General features: G+C 52.5%; 1 protein-coding gene across 1 annotated transcript in view; it reads left to right on the top strand.

Annotated features, from left to right (window-relative positions):
• The window catches only part of LOC136627210 (CD209 antigen-like protein 2), a 55,686-nt gene that overhangs the window by 34,372 nt on the left and 9,232 nt on the right, over window positions 1-12,082 (top strand). The window contains exon 5 of the mRNA XM_066602140.1: window positions 3,184-3,332. Within this exon, the coding sequence (XP_066458237.1) occupies window positions 3,184-3,332 (149 nt within the window). The remainder of the gene's footprint in view (window positions 1-3,183; window positions 3,333-12,082) is intronic.

Below are 12,082 nucleotides of genomic sequence, written 5' to 3'. Positions count from 1 at the left end.
GGCTGGTCTTGCCCTGACCGATCCTGCGGGAGGTCCTGCCACCTGCGTCGTTCCCGGACCTTCCTATAAAGGGATGGCTGTGGGTCCGGCCGCCGTGGTTGTTCCTCCAACTGGTAGGGCTCGGCTTGGTTACCGCTCCCCTCCTCCCCGCTTGACTCGCGCGCCCTGCCGCTGCGCTCTACCCTTGCCTGCTCTAGCTGAGCGTGAACTCTCGGTCCTGCCTCTCCTAACTAGCACGCTCTCTCTGCCTGCGCCTGGCCCCCTGACACTGTCTTTTAGAGCTCCTGCGTTGCGGCTGATTATGTGTGGGGGGGTAGTCTACGGGCTCTACTGGGGGGGTTATGTAGTGTGAATTAACGTAGTAGCGCCTGTACGCGCCGGCTGCGTTGGTGGCGGCTGACATATGGTGGGTGGTGGCCGATGTGCCCGCAGTATGGCCATAATGGAGTGGGCCGTGGTTCTGGGTGTCTCCTGGCTCTAATCCCAAATGTGCCGCACTGCCTGTTGGCAGGTCTATAACTCTCTGCGTGGCACTCTATCCCTGAGCTGAGGGACTCTAGTGGATTGTACCGTAAGCTGCCGCCCCTCCCCCCGCTGCTGCTAGACCCACTAGTACTCCCTGGGCTTTGTGGCCGGGGTTTGTATGGGACCCTGCTTCCTGGCTTCCCCTTCGAGCTCTCCTTCCTCCTCCCCCCCCCCCCCCCCCCCCCCCGATGCGCGGGCTTCCTCTATAGTTCGCCCTTTGTGATCCTTGCGCCCCCCGCGCGCTGCGCCGCCATTTTGAGAGGACGTGCGGCCTTACCGCGCGCTTCCCTGCTCCTCTCGCTGCTTGGTATCCGCTCACCTCTTTCCGGCATTGAAATCCTGCGCCCGGCCGCGCGCTGAAGCTGCGGTCCGGAGCCTGTTAAAGCTGCCGAACCGCTGTTCCCTCCGCTCCGGATCACCTATTAGTGCCGACCGCTGCACTTCCCCAGTCGGACCTCCCGCCGTACTCCTTGGTCCCGGCGCCATTTCGTCTGTCGCCCTTCCGGTACCCCTCCGGACTGCGCTGTCTAGGTACCTCGTCCTCCTCCCCGTTTTGCTGCTGGGCTAGAGCTTAATCCTGCTGGGGGGCTGTTTCTTCAGCGCGGCCTACCTCGCGGCGCCTCGTTCCCGCTGGCGGCGTCCTCCCCGGGCCTCTGGAGCTGTTCCTCCAGCCCGACTGGCTCCGTGGAGTTCGCGGTCATCCTGCAGCTTGTCATCAGCTCCTCTAGCCATCCGGTGCCGTCTTGCTTCACCGCTTCTTGAATCATCGAAGGTAAGCCGTCCATCTTCTCTCTTCTGTCTGCCGCTGTTTGTGTCTTCCACCCGATTCTTCCGTCCTTCTCCACCTTCCGCCGGCTTCTTTCCACTTGAATCTCCTGTCTTCTGCGCTCTTGGTCTTGCTTTAGTTGCTTTGGTTGCTCTCTCACTCTCGTCTGCTCTTCTACGACCTTCTTCTTTACTGTCCAAGCCGTTTGTGCTCTTTCCCGCTCTCTGGCTGTCTCCTTCCTGTCTTAGCTCCACCCCCTTTACCTAAGTTCGCTCTTTAACCTTTTCCTTTCCTGCCCCCAGTCCCACGCCGCATCGTTATTTACTTTGCGGCATACAAAAACCAGCTCTCCAGCAGCAAAAGGGCAGCTCACTCCCCACAAGGCTCTCATTAAAAACTGCTGAGTCATGTCAGAACTCGGGGATAGGACCTGCTTTTTACACCCAGCCTATCAGCCAATTAACAGGCAGCTCAGGTCCTGTAGAAACACAGCAGAAAGCTTCGTATAAAAAACAGTCATATGACCTCCCTGAAGGTTCTAGCAAGAGCATATATAAAGTACAGCAACATTATCCAGAGATACATATGTCTGGCACTTAACACCTAACACGTCCTCTTCTCGGCCCCTTCTCTTCTATGTTCTTGCTCACTTTCCTCGGTGTTTTCCTCTCTGGTGTATTCTATCTTTGTTCTCTGATCTGTTGTCTCCCTCCTCAATCTGTCTTGTTCTCTTCCCTCTTGGTTCTTTTGTCTGTTCTCCCTTCTTCTCTCTCCTTCATGTTCTTCTCTTATGTATTCCATTTACTTTGTGTTCTTACTGGGTTTTCTCTCTGTTTTCATCTCTCTGTGATCTCTTCTTCCTCCTCCTGCCCCCCCCCCCACCTTCCCCCAGTTTCTGTGTTCTTTCTCTTTTCTCTTGTTTTTATTTTCTGTTGTTTTTCTTCTTTCTCCTCCCTCTTTTATCTCATCTGCTATCTAATCTCTTCTCTCTCTTTTATTCTGTGTTCTCCTTTCGCTTCTCTCTCCCGTTCTTCTCTCTTCTGTGTTTTCTGGCTTTTCTTTGTTTTCCCCCTCTTTACTCTGTTCATCTGTCACGGATTGGACAGCGGTTTATGGGCCCAACAGTCACCAACCTGTAACGTATGGTACCCAGGGGCTGACCACAAGATTCACTTAGTTCCAGGCAAGAATATAACCGCTGTTGGGATGGGACCTTCAGATGACCCATATTCCCCATTATTAATTCCTCCTCTCATTAGCACAGTTTCGGGTGCCGGGCGGGGGGCTGGAAGCAGCGGGGGAGAGCCGGGGGAACAGAGGGGAGATCTCTCTCTCCCTCTCTTCCCCCTGCTCACTCCCGCAACTCACCGCTCACCCGCGCTGGCACCCGAATCTTTTCTTCCGAACGGGCAGGTACTCTCTAAGGACAATGCTCGCTCGGGTAATTGCCCTTAGCGAGTATGCTCGCTCATCTCTATTGTGGACATAACAATTAACATCCCCATGTAACTTGGTAACTTTGTTAACATTCCAACAAAAGGATTCCTTGCCGCAGAAAGACCAAGTGACATCAAAGACCCCTCTGGTGCAGATGTGATCGGAGGGGAAATTAATATTACCAACCTCTGCTGTGCCGAAAATACTTAACCATCTGTCTAGCTCAACTCAACTTTCCCCGGACTTGTTCTCCACCTGCTCTGCTCTCTTTGCGCTCTGCTGTTTGCATGCTTTGTCCCATACTCATGTCCCATTGTCACCTCCAACCTGTAGAGGACATGGGACAGTGAGGTCTCAGTTCAGAGACTCACAATGCAATGGAGAAAGTCTAATAATTGATCGTTCCAGTATGGTGATGGATAAGCAGCTTCCATACTTCCTCTGTCTTCCTCTAGGACTCTGCCGGTCCTGCCCACATCAATGGATCCAGACTGAAAATAAATGTTACTTCTTCTCCGAAAACAAGAAAGCCAAAGAGGAAAGTGAGAAAAACTGCAGCCAGATGAGCTCACGATTGGCGACTGTGAAGGAAGGCATCGTACTGGTCAGTCAAAGGGTGTCTGATGTGTTCAGGGCCAAGTAATTGTATATTAGCTGTGACCAAACCCAAAAGTGGCAATCTAGGAGTTCAAAGAGAACACTGAACGACGCAAGTCGGTGCATTATGGGTAATTACCCAGTAAAGTGTTAGAATATTGGAAGTGGCCAAGAGCATTCAGGACCATATGCAGCCATTCCATACAGTGTGTCGTGACTTGAACCCAGGCGGCGATTCCACCACTGAGCTATCCAGCCCTGTGGAGAGCTCCCCTGCATGACCTGGTCCTGGTTCCCTGTTTTTGTTTCTCTGATTGGACCCACCCTTTCCCTTGATTAGCCACACCATATAAACCTGGCCTAGCAGCTCCCATCCTTGTGATATTGTGCTCCCAGACAGTAGTCAAGCTCTTCCACCTGCTGCTCCTCCATACTGCTACCTGATATACCTACCTGTGTACCAACCTCTGGCTTCCCCGACCACCCTAACAATCTGCATAGGTTACAACAAGAGACTTTAAATCTGAACCAGGACGAGACATAGTGCCACCTACAGCGTTCTCCCCGCAGTCCCAATATCCTCAGTGTTAGCCATCATGTCCTCCATACAGCTGCAGAGAACAGGTCCTGCTTCCCCAGTTATGTGACCCCCTCCGCCCTCCGCCTACACACGTAATGTTGTCACCCTGTGCAGGAAGAGGAGCAACTTCTAGCTGCAAGATACAGGAATAAGTGATGTCTGCGTGCCCTCATCTCTATACAATCAATGGGCTCTGATGTCTGAAGGCACTGTCATGCCTCATTCCCCTATCAATGACCAGCTCCCTCTATTGGTGGCTGACTATCTGTATGTAGTGAGCTCGCCCTAGTGGTGGCTGTATATATCTGTATGTAGTGAGCTCCCTCTAGTGGTGGCTGTATATATCTGTATGTAGTGAGCTCCCCCTAGTGGTGGCTGTATATATCTCCTCTCCCTACAATGCACCTTGATGTTGAATAGGGATATATGTAGAGATGAGCGAGCGTACTCGTCCGAGCTTGATGCTCGTCCGAGTATTAAGACGAGCACCACACGGTGTTCGAGTCAATTCCATTTCCTTCCCTGAAAGTTTTGCACCATTTTCTGGCCAATAGACATGCAGGGAAGACATTAAAACTTCCTCCTGTGACGTTCCAGCCCTATCACACCCCCCTGCAGTGAGTGCCTGGCGAGATCAAGTGACCCCCGAGTATTTAAATCTGCCCCGCCCGCGGCTCGCCACAGACACACTCTAAGAGAGATCAGGGAAAGTGCTGCTGATGCTGCTGCTGCTGCTATAGGGAGAGTGTTAGCATCTTCAAGAACCACAACGGCCCTTTTTAGGGCCACAGCTCACCTAGTGCATTACTGTTGTGGCTGCTGTGAGCAGTTTTGCCCAAATTTTTTTTTTTTTTAATGTATATCGGGCGTGCAGACCATAGCGTCCTCAGGCTGCTGTCTGTACTTCAGTATAGGGGCACTATTGGTCAGGCAGGGTTAGTGGTAGTGTAGAATCCTGTCTACAAGTACCCCAACGGTTCTTCTTAGGGCAACCTGTGACCGTGTGCATTTAACTCCGTGGTTGCTGGGAGTTGTAGTACTTCTGCATTGCACAACCTAGCCTGCGTGCAGCCTTCATTTAAACATATTTCTATCCGCACTTTGCGTAGCCTCACTGCAGTCTGCCTCTAAGTGTACGACAAGAAACCACACATTTTCTACAACGCTCTGTTATACGTGTGCTGTCTCAGAAGTTCACGGTCTGCCCGACGCCCATAGATTGAAAGAGCAATACACACTGCCTGGCCTCAGCCTGCATTGCAGAGTAAAATAAGGAGATTTTTTTTAAAAATTCCTTTTTACGGCTAACGATTACCCAGTGCATTTGCCTGCGTGGCCTGTGGGACTTCACGTCCATCCAAACTGCATAGTTCACAGCTAGGCCTGCGTGCAGCCTTCCTTATAATTTATCTCTGGCTTCATTTAGCGTTATATTACCGCTGGCAGCCACCAACTGCGCGGCAATAATTCACAAACATTTTTACACTGCTCTGTCTCTGCTCGATTCTTAATCCAGCATGCTGAGGGGTAGGGGTAGGGGCAGAGGACGTGGACGTGGACGTGGACGCGGTCGAGGACGCGGAGTCCCAAGTGAGGGTGTGGGCATAGGACGAGTTCCTGGTCCACGTGAATCGCAGCCGGCTGCTGCAGGAGTAGGAGAGAGGTCAGTTTCTGGGGTCCCCAGCTTCATATTGCAATTTTTGGGTCCACATCGTAGACCTTTATTAAAAAATGAGCAGTGTGAGCAGGTCCTGTCGTGGATGGCAGAAAGTGCATCCAGCAATCTATCGACCACCCAGTCTTCTACGCCGTCGACTGCTGCAACTCAGAATCCTCTGTCTGCTGCTCCTCCTTCCTCCCAGCCTCCTCACTCCATGAAAATGACACATTCTGAGGAGCAGGCAGACTCCCAGGAACTGTTCTCGGGCCCCTGCCCAGATTGGGCAGCAATGGTTCCTCTCCCACCGGAGGAGTTTGTCGTGACCGATGCCCAACCTTTGGAAAGTTCCCAGGGTCCGGGGGATGAGGCTGGGGACTTCCGGCAACTGTCTCAAGAGCTTTCAATGGGTGAGGAGGACGATGACGATGAGACAGTTGTCTATCAGTGAGGTAGTAGTGAGGGCAGTAAGTCCAAGGGAGGAGCGTACAGAGGATTCGGAGGAAGGGCCGCTGGACGATGAGGTGACTGACCCCACCTGGTGTGATAAGCCTACTGAGGACAGGTCTTCAGAGGGGGAGGCAATTGCAGCTGCAGGACAGGTTGGAAGAGGCAGTGGGGTGGCCAGGGGTAGAGGCAGGGCCAGAGCGAATAATCCACCAGCTGTTTCCCAAAGCACTCCCTCGTGCCAAGCCACCGTGCAGAGGCCAAGGTGCTCTAAGGTGTGGCAGATTTTCACGGAGACGGCGGACGACCGACGAACAGTGGTGTGCAACCTTTGTCGCGCCAAGATCAGCCGGGGAGCCACCACCACCAGCATGCGCAGGAATATGATGGCCAAGCACCCCACAAGGTGGGACGAAGGCCGTTCACCGCCTCTAGCTTGCACCACTGCCTCTCCCCCTGGGCCCCAAACTGCCACGGAGATCCAACCCCCCTCTCAGGACACAGGCACGACCGTCTCCTGGCCTGGACCCACACCCTCACCTCCGCTGTCCTCGGCCCCATCCAGCAATGTCTCTCAACGCAGCGTCCAGCTGTCGCTAAGAGAATCGTTGGAGCAAAAGCGGAAATACGCCGCCACGCACCCGCACGCTCAAGCTTTAAATGTCCACATAGCCAAATTGATCAGCCTGGAGATGCTCCCCTACAGGCTGGTGGAAACTGGGGTGTTCAAAAATATGATCGCGGCGGCAGCCCCGCGCTACTCTGTCCCCAGTCGCCACTATTTTTCACGGTGTGCCGTCTCAGCCCTGCACGACCACGTCTCACGCAACATCGTACGCGCCCTCACCAAATCGGTTACTGCCAAGGTCCACTTAACAACGGACACGTGGACAAGCACAGACGGGCAGGGCCACTATATCTCCCTGACGGCACATTGGGTGAAGTGGAGGCTGGGACCGAGTCAGAGCCTGGGACCGCTCATGTACTACCCACCCCCAGAATTGCGGGCCCCAGATCGGTGCTGGTATCTGCGGCGGTGCATGCCATCTCCACTAAACCTTCCTCCTCCTCCAACGCAACCTCTACCTCGCAATCAAGACCAGCAGCACGTCGCCAGCAGTCGGTGTCGCGCGGCAGCACAGCGGTGGGCAAGTGTCAGCAGGCCGTGCTGAAACTACTCAGCTTAGGAGAGAAGAGGCACATGGCCCACGAACTGCTGCAGGGTCTGACAGAGCAGACCGACAGCTGGCTTTTGTCACTGAGCCTCCAACCAGGCATGGTCGTGTGTGACAACGGCCGTAACCTGGTGGAGGCTCTGCAGCTCGGCAGCCTCACGTACCTGCCACGCCTGGCCCATGTCTTTAATTTGGTGGTTCAACGGTTTCTGAAAGGCTACCCGCACTTGTCTGACCTGCTCGGCAAGGTGCGCCGGGTCAGCGCACATTTCCGCAAGTCCACCACGGATGCTGCCACCCTGAGGACCCTGCAACATTGGTTTAATCTGCCAGAGCACCGACTGCTGTGCAACGTGCCCACACAGTGGAATTCTACGCTGCACATGTTGGCCAGGCTCTATGACCAGCGTAGAGCAATAGTGGAATACCAACTCCATCATGGGCGGCGTAGTGGTAGTCAGCCTCACCAATTCTTTACCGAGGAGTGGGCCTGGATGGCAGACATCTGCCAGGTCCTCGGAAACTTTGAGGAGTCGACCCAGATGGTGAGCGGCAATGCTGCAATCATTAGCGTAACCATCCCGCTGCTATGCCTGCTGAGGAGTTCGCTGCAAGGCATAAAGGCCGAGGCTTTGCGGTTGGAACAGGAGACGGGGGATGACAGTATGTCGCTTGATAGCCAGACTACCCTCATGTCTATATCTCAGCGCGTTTTGGAGGAGGAGGGGGAGGAGCAGGAGGAGGGGAAGAGACAGCTGGGCACACTGCAAAGGGTACCCATGCTGCTTGCCTTCTATCTGTTAAGCGTGTATGGCCTGTGGGGAAGGAGGAGGAGCCTGAAAGTCATCTTCCTAGTGAGGACAGCCATGTCTTGCGTACTGGCACCCTGGCACACATGGCTTACTTCATGTTAGGCTGCCTTTCTCGTGACCCTCGCGTTAGACACATTCTGGCCAACACTGATTACTGGGTGTACACCCTTTTTGACCCACGGTACAAGGAGAACCTTTCCACTCTCATTCCCGAAGAGGAAAGGGGTACGAGAGTGATGCAATACCACAGGGCCCTGGTGGACAAAGTGATGCTAAACTTCCCATCTGACAGCGTTAGCGGCAGAAGGCGCAGTTCCGAGGGCCAAGTAGCAGGGGAGGCGTGGAGATCAGGCAGCATGTTCAGCACAGGCAGGGGAACACTCTCCAAGGCCTTTGCCAGCTTTATGGCTTACCAGCAAGACTGCGTCACCACTCCCCTGTCAAGGCTGAGTTGGAGGGAGCACTGTAAAAAGATGGTGAGGGAGTACGTAGCCGATCGTACCACCGTCATCCATGATGCCTCTGCTCCATACAACTATTGGGTGTCAAAGCTGGACACGTGGCACGAACTTGTGCTGTATGCCCTGGAGGTGCTGGCTTGCCCTGCCGCTAGAGTCTTGTCAGAGAGGGTGTTTAGTGCTGCTGGGGGAATCATCACGGACAAGCGTAACCGCCTGTCAACTGCCAGTGCCGACATGCTTACACTCATAAAGATGAACAAAGCCTGGATTTCCCCTGACTTCTCTTCTCCACCAGCGGAGATCAGCGGAACCTAAAGATTCTTTTCGCTGCAACCGCAGATAAATGCACTCTTCTCTATCACCAGAAAAACGAGGCATTTAGCTTTGTCAATCTGTCTCTGACATTAGTCTTCCTCCTCCTGCTCCTCCTCCTCCTCCAGTAACAACATGTCATCGCGCTGAACAGCCAATTTTTCTGCGGCCCAAAAGGCTCATCTACATCTACCAATGTTTTTACAATTTTTCAAAGTTTCAAAAGTATTGAGACTGTAACATGAACCAATTTTTTCAACAGGGCTGCCTACAGGCTCTGTTACAAATTAAGCAACTGTGAGCTGTATCTTTCAAAAAATATTTATGGGTTTCACCTGCCCTCTCGGTTGATAAATTTTTCAGAGGTACACTTGTACTCTTGGCACACTTATTTTTCGGGCCCACGCCTACTCTCTTATCCAACTAATTTTTCTGGCCTTCGACTACCCTCATGGTACCCCAATGTTTCAGAGGTTGGCCTATACTATTACTACAGAAATTTTACTGGGGTCTGCCTGCCTACACTTCTGCTACAATATTGTTACTGGGGTCTGCCTATACTGCTGCCACATAAATGTTACAGGGGTCTGCCTATACTGCTGCCACATAAATGTTACAGGGGTCTGCCTATACTGCTGCCACGTAAATGTTACAGGGGTCTGCCTATACTTCTGCCACGTAAATGTTACAGGGGTCTGCCTATACTGCTGCTACAGGAATGTTACAGGGGTCTGCGTATACTGCTGCCACTTAAATGTTACAGGGGTCTGCCTATACTGCTGCTACAGGAATGTTACAGGGGTCTGTCTATACTTCTGCCACGTAAATGTTACAGGGGTCTGCCTATACTGCTGCCACTTAAATGTTACAGGGGTTTGCCTATACTTCAGCCACGTAAATGTTGCTGGGGTCTGCCTATACTGCTGCCACTTAAATGTTACAGGGGTCTGCCTATACTTCTGCCACATAAATGTTACAGGCGTCTGCCTATACTTCTGCTACAAGAATGTTACAGGCGTCTGCCTATACTGCTACCACGTAAATGTTACTGGGGTCTGCCTATACTGCTGCTACAAGAATTTTACTGGGGTCTGCTTATACTACTGCAACCGAAATGTTATTGGGGTCTGCTTATACCTTTTCTACTGGAATGTTACAGGGGTCTGTTTATACTATGGGTGCACACAGACTTCCCAGCACGGTGTTTTACCTATCTAGTCCAAAAGCACTCACTGACTAGGGCATGAATTGTAGGCCGAGACCAATATGTATTTTCTCTCGTGTTACCACAGTTATCTGAGAAACTCGTTTGGGCCACTGAAGAGGAGCGTTACTGCATTGATGAGACCTTCACAGCTGTACTAGCATCGGAGTCCGCTCTATGCCCGCATTTGCTGATGGTGTGTGCAGAGGCCTATGTCCTCGGTGCAGTGAAAGTCGGCCATGTTTGGGCACTGTGATTTCTTCATGTTTAATACTGTCTTTGGGTTCCTTGGACTCGCCTATGCTGTGGGTGCACAAAGACTTCCCATTGCGGTGTTTTGCCTGTCGGGCACAAAGGCACTGACTGACTTGGGTAGGGTGCAGAGTGCAGATGGCTTTCCCCTTGCAGTGTCGATTTGAACTATCCGACACCTAGACAGAATGAATAGTGTGAGGGGACCCGAGTAGCCCATTGCTATGTCACTCGCAGTACCTTGGGTACCACAGTGTGTTTGCTGGGACCGAGCCTGACCAAGGGCCTGCTCACATCCTTCCCACACAGGCTACAGCGGGTCCTGGTCATGGTTTCTTGGCCTTGTAAGGCCACCTCCTCCTCCTGCTTGGGGTCAGGGGATCAGCACTGGGCATCATGTATTTGCTGTTGTGTTACCACAGTTATCTGATACACTAGTTTGGGCAAAAGAGGAGCGTCACTGCATTAATGAGACGTTCAATGCTGTACTAGCATCGAGTTCTGCTTCCTGCCTACGATTGCTGAAGCTGTTGGCCGAGGCCTAGGTCCCGGAGGAACTGCAAGTACGCCAGGTTGGGTCTGTGGAACTTTTTCCTGGCTAATGCAGTCTTTCGAGCGGTGAAAGAAAACCTAAGTGATTTAATGAGACCTTCACAGCTACGCTAGCATCGAAGTCCGGTTCATGCCCTCGATTGCTGAGGATTTGTGCAGAGGCCTATGTTCTTGGCGCAGTGAAAGTCTGCCATGTTTGGGCACTCTGATTTCTTCATGGTTCATGTCGTGGGTCGCCTAGGACCCACCTATGCTGTTGGTGCACACAGACTTCTCATTGCGGTGATTTACCTGTCTGGTACAAAGACACTGACTGACTTGGGTAGGGGGCAGAGTGCAGATGGCTTTCCTCTTGCGGTGTCGATTGAGCTATCTGACACCTTGACAGAATGAATACTGTGTGGCACATGGATTCCCCATTGCTATGCCCACATTTGCAGCTCCTGACGGAGGTGGCACAGGATTGGAGTTCTCATTGCTTCTGAACAGCATTGTGGGCTATCGCCCCGCCCCTTTTAAAGAGGGTCGCTGCCTAGCCCTGCCAACCCTCTGCAGTGTGTGCCTCTGGTTCCTCCTCATGGCAGACGCACTTATAAATAGACATGAGGGTGGTGTGGCTATGAGGCCAGCGTGTGGCATGAGGGCAGCTGAAGGCTGCGCAGGGACACTTTGGTGTGCGCTGTGGACACTGGGTTGTGTGGGGGGGTTGGGCAGCATGTAACCCAGGAGAAGAGGCAGCGGAGTGTCATGTAGGCAGTGATTGTGCTTTGTTGGAGGTAGTTTGGTGCTTAGCTAAGGTGTGCCTTGCTAATGAGGGTTTGTCTGAAGTAAAAAACGCGCACTCTTGCCGCTATTGTGGTTTAATAGTGGGACCTGGGAACCTAAGATGCAGCCCAGCATGTTACCCCTCCCCTGCCCTATCCGTTTCTGTGTCGTTTCCATCACTTTCATAGGTTTTCCAGATTTTCACACAAGGAAACCTTAGCGAGCATCGGCGATATACAAGAATGCTCGGGTCGCCCATTGTCTTCAATGGGGTTCGTTACTCGAAACAAACGCTCGAGCATCGTGGAAAGTTCGACTCGAGCACCCGAGCATTTTGGTGCTCCCTCATCTCTACCGTTTACCAAGAGCAACCAAGGCAAGGGTAATTGCCCCACTTCAGAGGAGTATGAGCGCGTTGCAAAAACTGATTTCAGAGGCATATAAAGGGGACTTGCTAATGTATCACGGATATTGGATCCTCTACGGAATGACATAAGAGCGTTATTCTTAAATTCACCAATATCCGGACGCCCTCTGGAA

Source organism: Eleutherodactylus coqui, chromosome 5, assembly GCF_035609145.1.
Source record: "Eleutherodactylus coqui strain aEleCoq1 chromosome 5, aEleCoq1.hap1, whole genome shotgun sequence".
In the NCBI taxonomy this organism is placed as follows: domain Eukaryota; kingdom Metazoa; phylum Chordata; class Amphibia; order Anura; family Eleutherodactylidae; genus Eleutherodactylus; species Eleutherodactylus coqui.
This window is presented reverse-complemented; position numbering and strand designations above follow the sequence as displayed.